Genomic DNA, 19,983 nt, shown 5'->3' with positions numbered 1-19,983 from the left:
AAAAACATGTCAGGTTAATATTGACTTTTCACTCATTACAAATGATGTGTGCATTTTTCATCACTATTTTACAAGATAATTTTCTCTTTTATCATACATATTCAGCCAAAAATTAGCAAAGGGGGAAGCTAAAGAATCTACAAAAGCTAGAACTAGGAGAAGATTCGGTGAGAAAGAGTTTTTTGAAGGACTGAAAAATCCAACAAAAAATACTACAATGAAATGTGGTAAAAAAGGAGCTAGTATTAGCAAGAGGGCCGCACCTAAGAGAGCCAGACGGACAGGTCAGGCACCCCTGAGCGCTTGGAGCAACCACCTAGGGCCCACCTGGGTGCCTTGGGACTTCCACTTCGGGGCAGGCACCCCTTCATCCTCCGGGCACACCATATATTTTTTGTGATTTTAATATGCAGTGGCGACCGCCACCGCATATTAGGTTCTCTCCCGTAGGTAGCGACGGAGCTTGATAAGAATTATAGGAAGGGCTAACCCATGTAGAAGGGGCCATTCACTCAAAGATTTGACAGAACTCCATCATTCATGTCTGTATGTGCAAATAATATAACAAAACTACAGAAGTTAGGGGGGGGGCATGGCCCAGGTTGGCCCTAAGGAAGCTCTGTCACTGCCCGTAGGGGATGATTCCGCTGGATCCGTCACCTCTGGCCGAGGGAATTTAAAGTCGCCATCATCCTCAACACCAAGGAATCATTGTGATCAATTTTATCCGCTTCATCATCACCATCTCCATCTACGACAGCAGCCTGATCTCCATCTCCATGACCACCTATGAGTAATTATTATAAATCTATTACCGTGATCATTTACTAGTGTTTATTATGTCTAGTTGTTGATGCTTTGTCTTTTATTGGTGAATGATTTATATGTTCAGATTGTTCATCATATTCATATCCCACAAATTATCTTCACTATGATGTGTTTTGAGTAGCTCCATAATATTATTGATGACAAGGGAGAGAAAATTTGTTATTGATGGTCAGATGAATATACTCTAAAGATTGATGTTTGATTATATGTTGTGGTGTAATTTTCTGGTGATGTGCGACACATCAACTGCATGTCACTTCACCTATATTGGCCTAAAGCATTGTGTTATAATAATACTAGGAGAGACGTGGCTATGGTTGTGATAGTTGGCTCTTCTCCGACGTGTCTGCAGGATCGTCTGGCTGGTTTGTTGCTCTGAAGTCGAAGCTACGGTGGCGGGGCCCCGGTGGTATAAGATGACAAACAGCAGGTGGTCCGGTCAATGATCTTCTGCGACGCCAGCTGTGCCTAGTTCTCCTTCATGGTTCTTCTTTAGAGTCGGAGTTGTGTTGTCTGGTCACCGGTGGCTAGGTTTGGCGCGGACCTTCATGCATCTCCACACGGCCTCTTCAGTGTGGGTTGAGCTGAAGGTCGTCTACGGCGAAGTTGGAGTTGTTTGCTCGGGGTTTAGGGATGGCAATGATGCGTCTAGGGGAGGAGTGATGACGATGACGCCTGCGTGCTGTCTCAGCAAGACCCTCTTTGTAGTGGTGTGTGTAAGGTTTCATATGTGTGCCGCCCAGTGGTTGTGATGATTTTCGCCTGGTTCTCCATAATGAACTGGGCAACCTGGTTTTCGCTCGGTTTTCCTCAATTAACTGAGCAACTCTTTTCTTCTTAATGAATATAGGATAACTGTCATTTCAAATAAAAATAATACTAGGAGTGGATGACGGAGTGACATAATACCAAACCCCAAATTTATGAGTTCTGGCATGAGGGTTGAATAGGGACCCTGAATCTTAAAGCTATGGTTATACTTTTGTCTTAATTATTCTTCCTAGTTGCGAATGCTTGCTAAGAGTAACACATGGAGAATAGATAATCCTTGTCTTCATATTCATGATTCGGACAAAGGACACAATGGTGTTGAATGTTGATCATCATTAACATGCGAGTGTCACTTCAGTAGCCCATCTGTTGTATTTAAAGGGTCACTAATACGCAACCATGCGAATACCTTAATCTTCACTGTAAGTTCATGGTGAGCTTGAGAAAAGATGGGGCGATGGAGAGACTAAAAAGTACTTGCATGCATACAAACTCTTGCAAAAAAAAAAAGCATTGTCATCCAGATCCAGCGCAAAGGAAAAAGGGTGAGGAAATCTGTGCGAAAAGGTAACTCAAATTTCTACAGTATATATCAGACCAAAAGAGCATCGAGGGTCTACCTGCAAGACCCATTTGTCTGCAAGTATCTATCCTTCTTGTGGCAACACGAACACTGACTCTAGCAACCACATGAGGAGCAATTTCTATGGCACAACGACCATTGATCAAGAACGAGTTAGAGCTCAGAGGTTTCCCAACTCGAGGAGGTAAACGCAGCAAGATCAACACAACGCCAACACCAGAGACAACCGAGCCAAAACCTCTGGTTCTGGCGAAAACTTCTGCCATCGGCCAACAAATCTACCCAGGTTCTTCTCAGCAGTGACTGCTTAAAAGCACCAATCGCATATCATACGAACAAGCAATTCAGAGAGGCAGACACTCAGGCCAGGATCGCATTGCACGACATGACAGAATTCAACAACACGGGCCAAATCACAGGCACAACATGAAAACGATGAAACACCATTTAATCTTTCAAGGGAAGTGTTCAACGACATTCTGTTTTATTTTCCTCCATGAAACCCTTCCTTATTATATCGCTCCATTCCATAGTCCATACGCCAGCCAAAAGCAAATAAAATCCATTAATTTTCCCTGGTACAGATGATGTTGAACACCACTCGGGTTGCTTCCTTCCGACGTAGTATCAGAACCAATGGAAATCAGGGGGGATGTTCATTCAGGATGATGATGAGTTCTTGAGGACCCACTCCACCAAGGTGGACACGCCGAATCCTGTGGCGGCACGCTTCTTGTCGTTCCACACCGGCCCCGCCATGTCGATGTGCATCCACTGAACCTTCTCGTCGACAAACTGCAAGACAAGCATATTAGAGTTCTGTCAGGTCTGCCAGAGGAAGACTGAACCTAGTTCTGTGGCAACTCTCTTTTTCAATTCACAAATGTGGATGCTTTGGTTTATTACTTGTGAGCTCGACTGTTTTTAAAGGACCGAGAATGCCAAAGAGATGCTATACCTGTTTAAGGAACAGGGCAGCGGTGATTGAGCCGCCCTGTCGGCCACCGGTGTTGACCATGTCGGCCACACCAGACTTCATCTGTTCCCAGTAGCTTTCCTCCATGGGCAATCTCCAGAACTTCTCCCCCGATAACTCAGATGCAGCGGTGACTTCCTGGGCTAGTTCATCACTTGGTGTGAAGATTCCTGAAGAGACATGTCCATTAGTATGCAAGACTGCGGAATACTCCACTATTTCCATCTAGGAAAGCACAGAAAAACTGAAGTAGGCTGAGAAGACAATGTTAGTTTGAGCTTACCAGCAATGCTAGGCCCAAGTGCAACAACACAGGCACCAGTTAGTGTTGCCAGATCAATAATCTGCATGTCATAATTACAGTAAGTCGCAAGGCAACTCGGTAAAAAGCTGAAAGCAAACTAATGAACAACACTTCTCTAGTCTAAAATCATCTTCCAACAGATATGATAAGCATAATTGATTGTTTATGTCTGTTGTGCAATGCATGAATCTTTATATGGCACACCAAAACGGAATAAGGCTTCTCTAAGTAGACCAAGCAAATAAAGTAGTGTCCCACGATGTTGAACAAGGATATGAGTTTTATGAGCAGTACAGCTTTTTCAACATATCAGCATTACAAGTACAACAACAATGTCCGATTGATATTCCACTTAAAGTTTTCTACAGCAATCATCAAAGCAGCTAAATCTGTATGAACAGAATATGATGCCCGGAGAAGCAATTCATTACCTTGTCAACACCTTGATTACAAGCATAGACCAAAGCATCAGCAAGCGTAAGCCTCCCTTCAGCGTCAGTGTTATTTACCTACAGGAACATAATAATGTGCAAATGAATACAGTGTTGAATGAAAACCAGTGGGCAAACTGGACCATGAAAACAAGGATAGGCATCACACAATGCTCCATGCACCACGCATATTCTTGTATTTTAGGATGATCAGAAGAAACATACCTCAATTGTCTTCCCGTTAGAGGCAGTCAAAATGTCACCAGGTCTCATTCCTGTGCCACTAATCATATTCTCACAGGCAGCAACAATAAAGTGAACCTGTGAGGAAGGAAATCATTAGCAAATACGAATAAAATTAACAAAAAGGTTGCTGATGCAAGTAACTGAAAACTGAAGTACCTCTACTCCAGGAGGCTTGATTTGGGCCAAAGCTTTTGCTGCACCAAATACTGCTGCGGAACCTCCCATGTCAAACTTCATCAGTTCAATACTGCAGCCTGGTCCAGTCTTAATGTTGTAGCCTCCACTGCAGATAAATTGGTGAATCGTGTGTTCAGATATAACAGTCATCAATTATTAATATCACTGCATTCTACCAGCATGAGAAGGCATATTGAAGATGAAATATTAACCCAGTACTGTAATAACCCATAAAATATGCAGAGCTGTACAAACCTGTCAAAAGTTAGACCCTTCCCAACAATAGCCAGCTTTCTCTTGACATTGCCGCCAACGGGTTTGTAGCACAAGTGGATGAAGTGAGGAGGATTTGCAGAAGCTGCAGCAACTCCCAAGTAGGAGCCCATCTTTAGCTCCTGGCATTTCTCTACATCTAATATTGTGGCAGTGAATACATCACTGTATTCAGAAGCAATCTTTGATGCCTCCTCCGCAAGTACAGCTGAAAGGACAGCATGTCAGGATTGTAATGATAAACCAAACATCGTAACGGTATCTATGAAGTCTGTGATTGACTGAAGAGTTACTGACCAGGGGTAAGGACATTTGCAGGTGCGTTGACAAGCTCTTTCCCGAAAATCACGCCCGAGGAAAGATCATTCACATACTTAAGTTTCTGGTCCAGCTCTGAACCAGAACCCAGTCCAATAAGATCTACTTGTTTAAGATGCACCTTCTTTGACTCAGCCTTGAATCTGCTGTCCTCATGCAAGCCAAGCACGGTTCCTGGAATTCAAATAGATAGAGACCATCCAGCGTCAAGTCAAAACCTTTGATAACTATCGTAATGAAAGAAAAGAAAATATGCACAAGAGCATTGCAGTACCAGAAGCGATTGCCGCGGCAGCGTTGAGCTTGAACCCTTCCTGGATCCCAGCTGGGGATGCAAGGACAATAGCAACGCTGCTAGCCTGAGCAGACTTGGCAACCGATGCAACGGACTCACCGATACCCCGGCAAGCCGCGGCGGTGGATGGGGCACTCTGGCCGAGGCCAACCAGAGCCACCCTCTTGAAGCCCTGCCCAGAGAGGCGGAGAACCACCGACTGCCCGGCCTTCCCGGTGAAATCCTCCTCGGCTGAGGCCTCAGACAGGAGACCACTGAGCTGGGCGTCGAGCTTCTTCAGCACAGCATTCTCAAATTTGGAGTCTGAGCCTTTGTACAGATCCTTCTCCGTGACCGCGACGGCGAGGATGTCGCCCTTCCAGTCGGAGAATTCAATGTCCTTGCCGGTGAAAGCAACCTACAGGACATGGAAGATACACAGTTGAGCTCACTGGTAGTGAAAGCAGTTACTCTACATCGCCGGAGCAGATACTAAAATCTAAACGGGCACGAGATTTTCCATGGGAGAAGACTAAGCTGATCCCGATCTAGCAGTTCATCAGTGTTTATCAACTAAAAAGAGGAAGTCTAGATCAATGCATTCGCGGCATACTCCTAGTCCTACTACTGATGTAAGCGTCGTCAGCGTCCGATTGATTTTCCATGGGGGCACACTAACTCGATCTCGATCTAGCAGCTCGTCAGTGTTTGCACTAACTAAAGTCGAGACTAGATCAATCGACTCGCGGCAACTGAAAGGACTACTTCCACAGTCCTACCACTGTCTACTGAAGCAAGCATCCTGATCCAACTCGCTCGCACGAAAACAGGGAAGCAGCAGGCACGCACCTGGGGGAGCTCGACGGCGTTGGCCTTGGTGAGCCCGAGCGCGGGGACAGCTGACGCCGCGGCGGAGGTGTGGCCCATCCTGGCGCGGTGCCCGAGCGGGCGTCGGAGAACGGCGGCGGCGCCGAACGACGACGACGACGGATGAGACGACGAGGCCGCGGGGCGCGCGCGGGGGAGGCGGCGCAGCAGGTGCGGCGCGCGGCGCAGGAGCAGGCGGGAGGCGACGGCGACGGCGGCGGAGGCGGAGGTGGATGCGGCGGACGCCATTGGAGTGTGGCGCGGGGCGAGGTATATATCGGCCGCGGTTGCGTTCGCAGCCGTCCGATCGGGACGCGCCCGCTCCCCTTGTAGCATGCGTCATCCTCTACCTGGACGGCGCCTGCAGCCCGCTACGCGCACGCGGAGGCCTGCCCGCGCAGTCGTGTGCCTGAGGCTGGCTGGTGGGACGGGGGTGGTCCGGGGCCACTAGTCGGTGAGACGCGTTGTTTGCGTGCGGGCTGTGCTGAGAGGGCGGGCAGTGTTGTTTGTCGCCGGACTAGCGGTAGGATGGATAGCGTGGAGGTCGAGGAGTCTGGAATGGATGAGCGTCTTTTGTTTGGCTCCGTTCTTTTTGTTTTTGTTTTACGGGAAAGAGCGATCCGTGGACCACGAGATCGAAAGTGTTTGTTTTCGCCTACGTAGTAGATTATTTTTAGACCTGGCGTAAGTGAGAGTACCGTGTGCCTTGCGCTCTCTCCATTTTTTTTCAAAAAAAAATTAAAAAAAACAGATTGCATTATAATCCCTTCATTCAATGATGCAGTGCATATACATATTTATGAAAGTCAAATCTTTGCAGATTTGACCAAGTTTAGAGGGGAAATTATATGTATCCACGGTAGTACCAAACATACACAATATGAAAATATGCTTCATCATGTATCTAATTGTATGTATGTATTTGGTATTCTGGGTGTAGATATTTTTCTTTATGCCTTGGTCAAAGTTTGCAAAGATTGATATGCTACGAAAGAGCTGAGAGGGGTTGTTTAAACTTCACTGCATAATACGACAGTGAAGAGAGTAGAGCCGCTGGTCCTAGATGCTCGTATGGAAGAAAATGTGCATGATGAACAGAATTACCAGGCCGGTCCGACAGATTTAGGAAGATTTGACCGCTTCAGTGCTTTTAGTCGTCGCTATGTGGTTTACACAGATCAGGATGTTCATTATACTGCCATGATTGAAGATGAATAGATCGAAAATATTTTCGCAATAACAAAAAAGTTGCACAGGGGATGTAATAATAATCATGTAAATATGGACGGTTTCTGACTGCTTAGTTTAGTACTAACAATGTTACATCACATCGTACAAACAGCGACACATGGGAAATGTACATAGTTGTAAACGTATGGAAGGAACCATTTACAAAATTTGTTTGTCGCCAGGGGGAAACCCCCCCAAAATATACAACATATGTATGTACCAACTTCTTTCCCTATGGACAGTGAGCAGCGGTACAAAACTGTATGAGCTTTACTTCCCTATATGGACAGTGAGCAGCAGTGCACTATACGGCTACGTGCTAAACGCGTCGCTATATCAAGTCTACCTATCAATCACATTTTCCACATTGGTATGCACTACTGCCTGTGACTTTCTTTTTACACGGAGCTTTGTCTTCCTGGCCTCCACTTTCACACGGTAAGAAATTAGTGGAAATCAGCCATGTCTAAGTTTCGACGACGGGTCAGTCATCGGTCGGAAACCCCTGGCTCCGGCGACCCCGCCTTCTTGTGAGCGGCAGCTGCCTTCGCCTTCTCTCTCTCGGCTTCCATCTGGGCTTTCTTCTTCTCCGCCTCCGCCTGCCTGAGGTTCTCGGCATGCGCCCGCTCGAAAGTTTTCACGAAGCTTAGCAGAGTGGAGACAACTGTCCACAAAAAAAGGGGGAAACCATGCTGCTGTGAATAATTCGACCAGTATTGTGTTGGTGAAGATTGGTTTCTACAGTATTTATCTTTTTTTCCATGAAAGGGGGAAATAGCATAAGCTGTTAGGGACATTTAATGTCGACCAGTGTTGGTCCAATGATTTGGTTGATGCAATTATTACAGTCTCAGCCAAAGGTGGTTCTTAAGGCTCGACCAGACTGAGGACTGCAGGAACTCATGATGATTTTCTGTCAAACCAGACTTTTACAAGTGTAAATGAGTTGGTGAGATTGACACAACCAGGGAAGGGCGATTAATACTCCCTCCGGTCCATAATTATTGTCGTGGTTTTTGAACTAAAACCATGACGATAATTCAACAAGTAATAAATTGTTTGGGAATAAAGTATGTCTTAGTTGAAACATGATGAGTGCAATGGGAATAACTTTTGAAGCCCATGTCCCATGGAACTTTTTCTCACATGTCTTGTAAAATGAACAGTTCTCATCTTCCTTTTTGTTCGGACCCATTAAGACATGCTTTTGTATATTTGCAGGATAAACAAGCTGTTCAGCTCAGAAGAAAATACCTTGCTCAAATGGACACCGCACAGGATCTTCACCAAAATAATGTGCTAGAGAATCCGCGCTTTTGCCCTAAAAGCAAAATAAATAAAATTTAGCATGGAACACAGCATGATGTGTGCAGCAAGATATTGACAGCTTGCTAGTCCAGGCATACCGCTGTACTGTAAAGCGAAGCTAATGACCTCCCTTCAGCTTGGGCATCAGCCAGAAATTCCTTCAGTTTCTGAAACAAAAACTCTTGTTGAGTAGTGCAATTGATATGCTAATGGTAGTTAACTGAATGGCTAGTTGGTGCCGTAGTTAGTAAGGTTGTCTCCATGCTTTTCCTAAACGCGTTGTTATACAATTAGTGAACAATGAACAAATATATCTAAAGTCCAGCCTATGCAGAAATGAATGACGCCCTGACCTTGTAAAACGTCTCAGACACTGGACCATCTTTTTCAGATGTTGCCAGTTCCTGCTCAACCTTTTCCAGTCCCTTAGTTATCGCTTGCATTTCCTCCGCCAAGTCTTTCAATTGGATCTGTTTGTCCATGATGTGGTGAGAAAGAAGACATAAATTACTAGAATGGATCTAGCATTAAGATATGAGCTACCTTTGTGGCGGGGTCTAAATGCGCAAGATCCTTAACAAAATCAAGAACTTCAGGAAGCTTGCCTGCAAGAACCTGTGGAAGCAACAAATCTCGATGAAAGTTCATTGATAAAGTGCACATTCTCAGAGGCTAGCACAATGGTATCAGTTTCATGATAAGAACTTCACATGGACATACTGAAAGCAAGGCAATCTGTCCACACTTTCTTTTGAAGAAACAACTATACTTCTTTTTTTTCATCGAAGAAGCAAAAGCCCAAGAAAGACCACGATTACAACCGAAAGAAAAGAAAAACACCACCCCACGCCATCAGCATGGATTGATGTCTGTCTTTTATTGGAAGGGGCCCACAATAGGTGGAACACCTTATAGGGGCAGAACTGTCCAGCCCACTAATCGGTGCAGTTGATCAACAGATTGTCATTGCTGTAGGAGAAACAACAGTCTTTTTCTTTTGAGAAACTACAAACAGCAGTCTTTGTCACTGCTGTAGAAGAAACAACAGAAGGTCCCTGAACACTGATCAACCAGAGCACACAGTCATTGCAAATAAAGAACTGATCATCCCACTAATGGATGCAGTTGATCAAAATGCTGCTTCTGAGGAAGAGGACTTTAATAGTAGCTACCCTTTCTCTTCCTTAAAAAATGATCAATAACTCATAATGTGATTGGAATGACATCACTAAGCAGTAAGCACAACACTGGTAGACCGGATCTATAAGGGCCCAAATCTTGGGAATACAGGCATGCATGTGTGCGAAATTTGTAGTACTATGCACCAATTCGCCTCCCAAACAGAAAGAGCAAATAAAAAGAAGAGACGATATCCAAAACTTTGAATCTTATGATAAGAGAACATGATCAAGGAGAAAATAGCTGAAATTAAGTACCATACCTTGCACAAATAATGCATGAGAGTCATCTTATTGTTTCGTGCCCGTATATCAATGAGCTTAAGAAGACTATCTAATCTAAATCCAACGGCTGAACCTGAAAAGGCACACTTGTTAGAAGAAGAAAAAACTGAAAAACAGGATCATGGATCAACAGTTCACTATTGATTTTACGAGGTTCCTTATAAACAAATTCTCAAGATTGTGCCTTTTTGGCTTTACACTATTGTTGACTATCCAGTTAACGCCTGAATACAACTTAAAGTCTTGTCCCAAATAGTAACAAAAATTTCAGTTGAACTGATTTCTGTCGCATGATATTCCGGATTTTCTGGCTTCTTTTCCCCAAACGAGTTGAGTTTAGATAAGATGGCAGAGCAACATACACTAGCTATAGTAAAGTTGGCTATCTTATTTGGAAATCAGTATGTCATAGTTGAAGTTGTGCAGTGCAATATTGTTCCAGTTCTTAACCCCTAGCTATATTTCCACCAGTAAATGATCCAAAATTATTTTAAATGACATTTTCTTCTGGCGCGCTATGTATAATAAAATTCAAATAAGATATTGATCGACATAAAAAAAACATGTGCACTACATTTATCCATCTTAGGTCGTTCATTTGGAAAATCATGTGGTAAATACAACAATCTTACACTGGGTTTGCTGACTCACCCCTTGCAGTTCCTTGGTTTAATGCATTCCCCAAGGAAAGAATTGTTTGCATCACTCGCTTAAGCTTGTCAGAGTTCCTAACCTGGCCAAGCAACATCATGCATGAACAATGTATACACAACATCTCAAAGAAGAAGAGTCAAAGACTCCAGATAAACTGACTGCTATGTACCTCTTCAGCAACATCATTAATGGTATTCAAGTTATTTTTCACGTCTGCAACCTGAAACAACATATATATGGATTCAGCAATGGCTTAAATAGAACAGTCAGGATAGTCCATAGAGATAAGGAATTTACAAGGATGTGATGTTATTCTGACCTGTGTAAGAAACTTTATCTTAAAGGATAAGATTCTCAGTTTTGACTCCACCCTTGGCACTTTCATCATTTCCAAGAAGAACTGGAAACACAGAAGAAAGTCAACAATGAAGTTATTGCTTTAGTGTTTTCAAAACGAACAATGTCTCATTCCACAATTAGTTGATGATGGACCATCTATTTTGTAAGTATGGTGACGACATGATCCCTTATATGGACCATGATTTGGACAAAGCTGTCAATATGAAGCTAATTTTGAGGGTGTTTGAACAATTATCGGTTTGAAGATAAATTTCCATAAGAGCGAACCTTTTACTGTTCAGGAAGGCTAAGGAGAACGAGCTTACGCGCAGCTTTTTGGCTGTGGTTTGGGCTCATTCCCTTTAAGTACCTTGGCATTCCCATCCATTCATCACAAATTTCGTAACCAAGATTGGAAAGTTACCGCAGACCGTCCTGAAAAGTGCCTTAGTGGTTGGCAGTCTAAAAACTTATCCTATGGCAGCCACCTAGTCCTTATTAAATCCGTGCTGTGTAGTCTACCGGTCTTTATGATGTCCTTATTAGAGATCCTGAAAGGGGTCAGGAAGAGACTTGACTTTTATCAGTCTCACCTTTTCTGGCAATTGGATCAGCACAGGAGAAAATACCAATTAGTGAGGTGAGGAATTTTATGTACCCAGAAGGACCAAACTGGTCTCAGTATTCAAGATTTAGATACTAAAAAATAGCAGAGGACAGGGTTTGGCATCCACTTTTGGAGTTAATAATGATTGGGGGAAAAATATTTTCATTGGTAAGCCAAACCAATGGACTCCCACTTCCAGAAGGGTCTCATGAGGTTTAAAGAAGCCTTTCTTCAATTTGGCTCATAATCAGTGAGAATATGAGAAGATAAATGGCTAGGGGACACTTCCTTTTCTACTGCGTACCCCCCAGTTATTCAACATTGTGTGGCATAAGGATGCCACAGTTGCCTCTGTTCTTGGGGTGGCAAACCCACTCATGGACTTCAGTCGGGCGCTCATTGGTCAGCATTTTGGTTGATCAGAATGCCCTTGTCCTGAAGGTGGCAGAGGTGCAACTATCTCAAGAACAGGGACTCATTAGGTGGGATTTGCATACCACTGGAATTTTTTCGGTGCACTCCATGTATTCGGCTTCAACAGATATGTGTGTATGTTTCAGGTCGAAGAACGGTTATGACGACTCAGATTACCACTTAAAATCAAGGTGTTCCTCTCATTTCTATGCCAGGGAATTATCCTCGCAAAAGGCAATTTGATTAAACGGAATGGCAGGGGACACGCGATGCACTTTTTGCTTTCAGCAGGAAACCAACCAACATCTATGTTTTGATTGTGGATTAGCACGCATAGCATGATGTGCTGTCAATTTAGCATTCAATATTAAACCACCCCTCAGTATTTCAAATGTTTTTGGGTCGGGGCTGCAGTGGTTTTTTGGTCCATTTGGCTATGTAGAAATGGTGTTGTGTTTGACAAAAAAAGGTCAATCTAGTATGCAGGTGTTTCTCCCATGTACCAGCCAGCTGCGGTCCTGGGGGTAGTTACAGAAGGTGCGGCACAAAGACCTGGTGGAATTTGGCGCAAAGAAGCCTGAGTGATTTACCAGGGAGTTTATGTCCCTGTTTGGATGGCCTGTCAGTGATAGGCTTCTTGGTCTCTACTGAGGATATGGTTATGTGTGACATGTCACACTTCTTTGTTAGGCCTGTGATGGTGTTATCTGTGGTCTATCTCACATTTTGATTAGGCTACCTGTTGGTGAGTTGTAATAAATGGTGCAGTAACTGAGGCTTTATGCATCTATGATGCAGAGGCCGGGGATAATAATGTTGAAACTAGGCCTGTTAGTACATTAGCTATATTTGGCAACGGCAAAGATATTGCGGAAATGACTGTTTCAGCATGCAATTTCCCAAGAAACAGCCAGCAGGAGATATGCATCTTAATTTTTCACAATGCATAGTGCAACCTGGCATATCACCTAAATGTGAAACAGCTAGGCTCTATGACCTACCTCCCACTAAGATCATGCAGATCTCCCCTGAAGTGAACTATTCGGTTCGGTTTTTAAATGCTTACCAGACAGAATTCATCACCAAAGGAAATAAAATAAAATAGCACAGCAAAACACTGACCTGCTCACATTTTCCTAGATTATCTTTGCTGCCTGTATAACCCTGAAAAGGTGGGAGGAAAGCTCAGTCACTATAGAGAACCGATGGAAAGAAATTCCGACAACATGAATAATGAGTGCCTAATGACATTTCCAACAGAAATACAGTCAGTAGAGCTGTACTTTGAGCAGTTCCATTTCTTCCTTAGTTGGGCAGAACTTTATCAGATAATCTACTTGATCACCATCAACGATGGAATCATCAAGGGTAAGCACTGAAGCCTGGAAAAAAAATTCTGATCAGCATAACCATTACATCTTAAATTGTCAAACACCATTGAAGACAGTAAGACTTTATCTCCAGTAAAATTTATGGCTATACGTTTTAAGATGTGGCAATACACCCCTAACCAGATTTGTCAAATGACTTGTAAGTTATTCTGTTCTTTCAGCGAGACCATCAACAATGCCAACATTCTTCTACTTGTCAAGAACTCCTGATAACTCTCACAAAGTTTCTATGTTGAGACAACATCTTCAATTAAACATGAAGTTAGTTACCATCAAATCAGGCAATGGCATCTTAATGTTCCGCAGCATAATTTCACAATTCTTTGAACGCTGGAGGTCAATCTGCAGAAGAAAAGTGCAACATTATTTATTCAACATTCGAGTTTTCATCTCATTGTTTAGTAGTGAAGAGTTGCTTGGGGATATAAGTACCAAGTGAACTTTTTCTTGTTTTGATGCAACAGGAGGACGTTGGCGTGTCCGTTTTGCATCCATACTTGGCATGGATACTGAGAAAAGACTTTCAAGCTCAGACAGATCAATCTCCGGAGTCCTGTTAAACATACGTGTGGACTAACATATCAAAGTGCCCGGACCATTGCTATTTTAATTAACAAAGAATGTCGCAACAAAATATTTTGATACCTAGATGCTTCATCAGACTTCTGTGTATCTGCCCATAAGCTTCCCTGTGTTGCTCTTGACACTTTTACCCAGTGTAATGGCTTCAGAGGTGTCCTCTTGGATGGCTGGTTGGCACGCAAACCTCTAGGGCTTTTTGACCGGACTGCGCTGCGGCCCTTTGCACCAAATGATAATGTAGGAGGCGGGGGAGGGGCAGCACTGACAACGGTTCCTTTGCTTGGCAAAGAGTTTGAAGAATTCTTAGGAGGTGGGCCTGGTGGAGGTGGCGGTGGTCGGGTTACTGATTGTTTTTGTGAAGCATTGCTGGCCCCAGCTAGCTTCGGAGGAGGCAATGGGGGTACAGGTGGTGCTGACCCACGAGATGACATGGTATGCAATGGCGGGGGAGGTGGGGGAGGATGAGGGGCAGCAACGAGTAACGGGGGTGCAGGTGGCACCGATACATGAGATGCCATGGTATGCAATCGTGGGGGAGGTGGGGGAGGATGAGGGGCAGCCATGAAATGTCTACCACTTGTGGATGGAGATGAAGAAACCAACGAGCTACTTCGAGGTGGAGGAGGAGGTGGTGGTGGAATGGTTGGTGCTTGCAGCCTTGGAACTGTTTGTGAAAAGTTGGGGCTCAAAGGTGATGGAACCGCATATTTTGATGCTGAACTGACCTTTTTGTCAGCAAACTGCAGATGAGATGATGAAACTAAATGGTTATTAGGTAGTGGAGGAGGTGGGGGTGGTGGCGGCGGTGCACGTGGAGGAGAAAATGATGATTTTACCAATGAGGGGGGTGGTGGCGGTGGTGGTGGTGGTGAAGATCGAACTTTCTTTGGCGGGGAAGAAATTTCATACGCAGTAAACGACTGTGTAGAAGAATTTGCAAAAGGTGCTCGTGGCAGTGCTGGTGGAGGTGGCGGAGGAGGAGGCTGAGCTGGTGTAACCGTTTCTTTTCTGCTTACCAATGAGGGAGGTGGTGGTGGGGGCAGGGGTGGTGGTGAAGATCGAACTGGTGGGGAAGAAATTTCATACGTAGTAAACGACTGTGTAGCATTTTCAAAAGGTGCTTGTGGCAGTGCTGGTGGAGGTGGTGGGGGTGGAAGCTGAGGTGGTGCAACCTTTTCTTTCCTGCTTGTCTCCTGTTCATACACAGTGGCTGCTTTTATAGGAGGAGGGGGAGGTGGCGGTGGTGGTGGTGGGAGCGGTGATGCTGGGTTAAGATCTGATCTTGTGACTGGAGTTACTAAGGGCCCTGAGTCTGAATTCAGAGGAATTGCAGGCAACGTCACCAGTGAAGATGCTTTAGGGGTACTAGATTCCTTTAGTATACAAACTGAAGAAGCTGAAGCTGTAGAAGTATCAGGCAGTGACTTGAGAATCTCGTAAGAAGATTCTTGTGATTTAACCAGTTGTTCCGTTGCAAAAGCTTGTGCAAAGGCTGATGGCTCTGGAGGAGGTGAAGGGGAGGGCATGGTTGATTTAAGGGAAACACTGATCAGACTTGTACTAGTATTTATGGGTAAGGTAGGGGGAACAGGGGCTAATGAAACAGTGGTCGGTCGGGGAGGAAGCGGAGGAGGTGCACATGATGGTATCCAAGATGTTGATGATCCTGATTTAGTTACCATAAGAGGTGAAGGTTCATGCTGTATTGGAGTTTGTGAACCAGGCTTCCCTGCAGATGTTGTCGCTGATGCCTCTGATGAAATTTGCACAGCAGAATCAGATGGCAGTGGCTGCGGTTGAACTGGTGAAAATACAGGCTGGGGTGTAACTGTAACTGAAGATGTTGCTACTGATGAAGCACTAGCCTTTGGCTTTGTAACCTCTGATGGTGAAAACAACACCGGAGGAGGCTCTGTTCGTGAAGGATCCAAATCTATTCTATGTGGTTTGGATGGAACTTCCGTTGGACTTGAATGTGGGGGGCCTTGTTTAAGTTCAGTGCTGCCAAGCATACCAAAGTGATTTTGAAGCTTCAGCACACGAGCAGAAGAGTTGATTTCACCAGAGAAATTATCAAAGCCAAGTTCTTCTTGAGTATCAAAAAAGGTTTCAGGCTCATCAGGAGGAGATGCATTAATATTTCCTTGGGAAGTAACCTGGAACCTTTTCTGGGGTGTGTCCAGTGCAGTATCCATATCCCCATCCAACCAGTCCAAATGGTTGAAGATATCTAGCACTTTAGCAAACTCTTCAACACCAAGTCCTTGTTTATCTTGATGACTCAAAGGCTCTGTCGTAACAAGCGAAGTAGTTGCATCCATGTCAGAAAAGATAACCTAGCATCAACACAAGTTGCAGGTAAAAAATCATGTATAAAAAGTAGGCTAGTTCTCAAGTTAATTTAAACACTTGCCTCAGCTCGAAAATCTTTCGGGAATTGATCTTTCGCATTCCATAACATGTCTATTTCATCACGGCTGAGCATCAAGATGTTTGACCTGATGAAAGCGGTGTTGAACATGATCCGGAATACCATCTCCTCGCTATCTAGATCATCATACAAGTTGCTACACTCTATGACAACGTCACCTTGGACATGACATTGAAGGTTTATGTTCACCCGTTCATCTGCCTAAGTACATAAATGGTCAGTTTAAGAGTATTAAAAACTATATATACTTCAGAAGATCATCAACATGATAGCCAATTAATGTGACAATGCAGTAACAAGGTTTTACGCAACTTTCACAGCTTAGCGGCAAGGTCCTAAAAAGCTATTGAAAACTATCAACAATAGAATTTTAATATACAATGTAAACAATACAATACATTAATAGATGTTGAATTGAATAACCATAACAAAAAATGTATCACATCAAGTACATTTTGACTAAGAAATATGGATGTTGGAGTAATGAAAAAGGCACAGTTGAACTCTCTTGATATTTCTCTTTTAGTTTAACCTTATAATTAATGTTTTTGCCTTTTAGCAAAGTCGTATTTAAAAATTACCATGCTAAATTATGATATTATATCTATATGGAGTAGCGGAGCTATCGAGCGGAGGAAATTGAAGCTATCCCGCTAGTCGCTAGTAAACGCAGTTATAGCTAGCTATTTAAATCCTTAGTCCAGTAATAAGCCATTAACAATTAACGACATGCAGATTCACTTCAAATAGATTATCAGAAAATGAACAATTACCTGTGAATTAAAACGGACAAGATTACTAGTTTTGGGGGTTGAAAAAAGAACTTTGGGAGTCTGATCATGGGGCATGAGTGGATCTGGACCATATATCCTGAATATCGGACAAAAACCACCTTGACTTTGAAAATCAGGAAGCATCCTCAAAGTCAGACAATCCAGTGTGAGGGCTCTATCAGCGGGAGGCCACTCAGGCATGACATTCCTCATCGAAATATACCGCAAGTATCTAATTTGAGAAGGCATGGGATTTAGAGGTGAGAACATCTCCAAGAACTCGGAAGATGATTGTTTGTAGAGCATATCCAGTGTTTTCTGCTCATCTGAATACTGGCCCAGGTACAACAAGAGAGCGGCTAGCATGAAAGCCAGGATAGGCCAGCACCCTTGCTCGCAGTGCATTATGAGTAAGTTGTGCTGGCCCAGAGAGAGCCAGCTTTCGCTGGACTTCAGGATGCAGTGGACCATTTCGATGGTGAGAAGTGGACACCCCTCGTAGTGGCCCGGGTAGTCCAAAACAGTCATGCCATACTCGGATAAAATGTGGTATAAGCGGCTTTCCTCTGCCCGAGTCCCGAAGTTCGTGACCATGAATGAGTGATCATGGAAGTCTTCTAGAAGATGTGCTGCGATGCCTCTGGTGTGTGCCTCGAACTGGTCCTCTTCCGGTGCATTCAAGGAGAAGCAATGATCGAAAACTGAAACAAATACAAGTGACATGTGTCAGCCATGCTAATACTCAACTCTGTTCTGAATTCTCAAATGGCTATTTAGCCACTGAAAATGAAGTGAGGTATCGTTCGCAAGGCGATACGAATCTATCAGATTTCCTCGTTTAAAACGCGGTAACTGATAAGCAGACACAAGCGTATGCTAAAATGGAGGAAACTCTCTGATTAAATTCCTTCTCTAAACCAGCTAGTGCTTGCTCACCGCAGCTCAAATCAACATTTAAACTACGCTCAGTTGCTTATACTACTTGGGACCAGCAACAGATCAACCAAACTGAAACCTTCAAACCTGTTTCTTCTACTAAAACGGCCAGGGTGTAAAAATGCGAGTAAAAATGCAGTCGTCTGCTGCACGCAAGCAGAGCAGGCGAACGGCAACGCAGAGGAAACAGCTCCATCTCCATTTACCGTAGATGTTATCCGTGATGAGGAGCACCCCGTCGGGCGGCTTCTTGAAGAAGAACTTGCGGAACAGCGCCATGGCCGGGCCCTACCCAGCGAGCCCCACCAATCCCTGCTCCGATCTTATCCGGAGGAGCGAGCTCCAGCAGCCCCCGGGCTCCCTCCAGCAACGGATTCGGGCCGCCGACCCGCAGGGACGCCGAGAGGGAACGTTATCCGCCCCTGGAGCCCCTGCGAGCTGGTCGGCCTCGAGATTCAGGCTGCTGGCCGCAGCGATACGGCGGGAGAGTCGGAGACGAGGGGGGAGACAGCGGCCTGCTCCGCGGAATCTTCGCACGGAGGGCTCCGGATTGCTCGACGAGCACGGGGGGAGAGGGGTTTGCCGCGGTGGATTTGGGCGGCGGTGATTCGGGGAGGAAATGGCGAGAGGAGAAGCTCGGCGAGGGGGAGGACGAGGAGAGGGAGGCAGGAAGACGACCAGAAGCGATGTGCGTTTGACTAATTGATTAATTGTTTTCCGGCGCAGCTGTTAATCTAGTTTATGTGTTTCTTTTATACTCTGCCCCCTTGCTTTTGAGGGTTTTCCACTTGTTCTATTTTCCTTTTAAAAATGGAGTAATTTTTAATTTATTATCTCGATTTCAAAAATACTGACAGGCCACATATATGCCATGATTTTTTTGTGTTATTTTTATAATTTTTTTATGGAAATGATAAAATGTTTATTTGTTGGGTCAACTTCATGCGTAATCATTTGCAATTAAGCCCCGTGTGCATGCGCGAGAGCAGTCCTTTATTGAACCAGTACTAGGCAACAAACAAAATCAGAACTGGTAAAAGGGTATTTGCAGGACAAGGTAAACCGCTGACTGTTTTTGCCTTGGTTGTTGCGTTAAGAACACAATGTCGGTTTACCATGGTGGAGGTCGAGGAGGAGCCGGCAGTTGCTTTCACACACAATAGTTAAAATTAACTTGCTATTTTTTTCTGTTTCTGGCCAATCTTTTTTGGGTGCTCTAATTTGCACGCTAGATCAAAGCGGTGACAACAGGATTTAAAAATCAGGAGGTAAAACAGAGGGCATGATGAGGAGCGAGTGGTGGGCGATTCGGCGGGCACAGGATCCGGGTGGGGCCGGCGCGCGGTTGGTAGTTGGCGTTTGCCGCCAGCTGAGAGCTGCGTGCGCTTCAGCGGTCGAGCCAGTAGCACATCACCAAGACGTTAACGAAGCAGCCATGTAGTAAAAGGAAATGTTTACGGATTCCTTTTTGGACGCAGGTGGGCGGTGGCTTGGCGTTGTACCAGTAGTTGGTTGATGATGGTGGTGGTTAACCGGTTATCCAAAGCTGGCGCATGCACTCTGTTTTGTTTAAGTCCACAAGCTTGTGCTGCGCCCGAAGGGGTCGGGGGCACGTCAAGTGTTCGGGCCTCTCCTTTTCTTTTCCTTCGGAAAGGCCAAATGCCACATATTAAGTACTGTATCACGGATCATTGAAAAAGGGCCTTGCAGAAATTGCAAAATACACCCAAGTTTATGGGGGTGTCGAAGGCTTCTTATTCCCGCGTCCATCGGCATCGCATCGTGAGCAATGCTTATTGCCGCTCGT

General features: G+C 44.6%; 1 protein-coding gene across 1 annotated transcript; it reads right to left on the bottom strand.

The window, feature by feature from the left end:
- Positions 1-2,609: 2,609 nt before the first annotated feature.
- On the bottom strand, positions 2,610-18,872 carry LOC125515099 (formin-like protein 7). Its single transcript, XM_048680523.1, is given in 27 exon segments — positions 2,610-2,977; positions 3,141-3,328; positions 3,442-3,502; positions 3,894-3,971; positions 4,119-4,214; positions 4,296-4,422; positions 4,572-4,797; positions 4,887-5,081; positions 5,182-5,599; positions 6,915-6,957; positions 6,959-7,064; positions 8,533-8,599; positions 8,685-8,753; positions 8,940-9,056; positions 9,130-9,201; positions 10,028-10,122; positions 10,701-10,782; positions 10,873-10,923; positions 11,023-11,103; positions 13,186-13,227; positions 13,347-13,445; positions 13,725-13,796; positions 13,887-14,007; positions 14,100-16,372; positions 16,450-16,668; positions 17,241-17,941; positions 18,383-18,872. Coding segments are annotated over 27 exon segments (5,907 nt in total). The 5' UTR covers positions 18,456-18,872; the 3' UTR covers positions 2,610-2,842.
- Between the last annotated feature and the right edge of the window lie 1,111 nt (positions 18,873-19,983).

This window comes from Triticum urartu, chromosome 6, assembly GCF_003073215.2.
Source record: "Triticum urartu cultivar G1812 chromosome 6, Tu2.1, whole genome shotgun sequence".
Classification (NCBI taxonomy): domain Eukaryota; kingdom Viridiplantae; phylum Streptophyta; class Magnoliopsida; order Poales; family Poaceae; genus Triticum; species Triticum urartu.
Note: the sequence above shows the minus strand (reverse complement) of the source record. Positions and strands in the feature narration are given on the sequence as shown.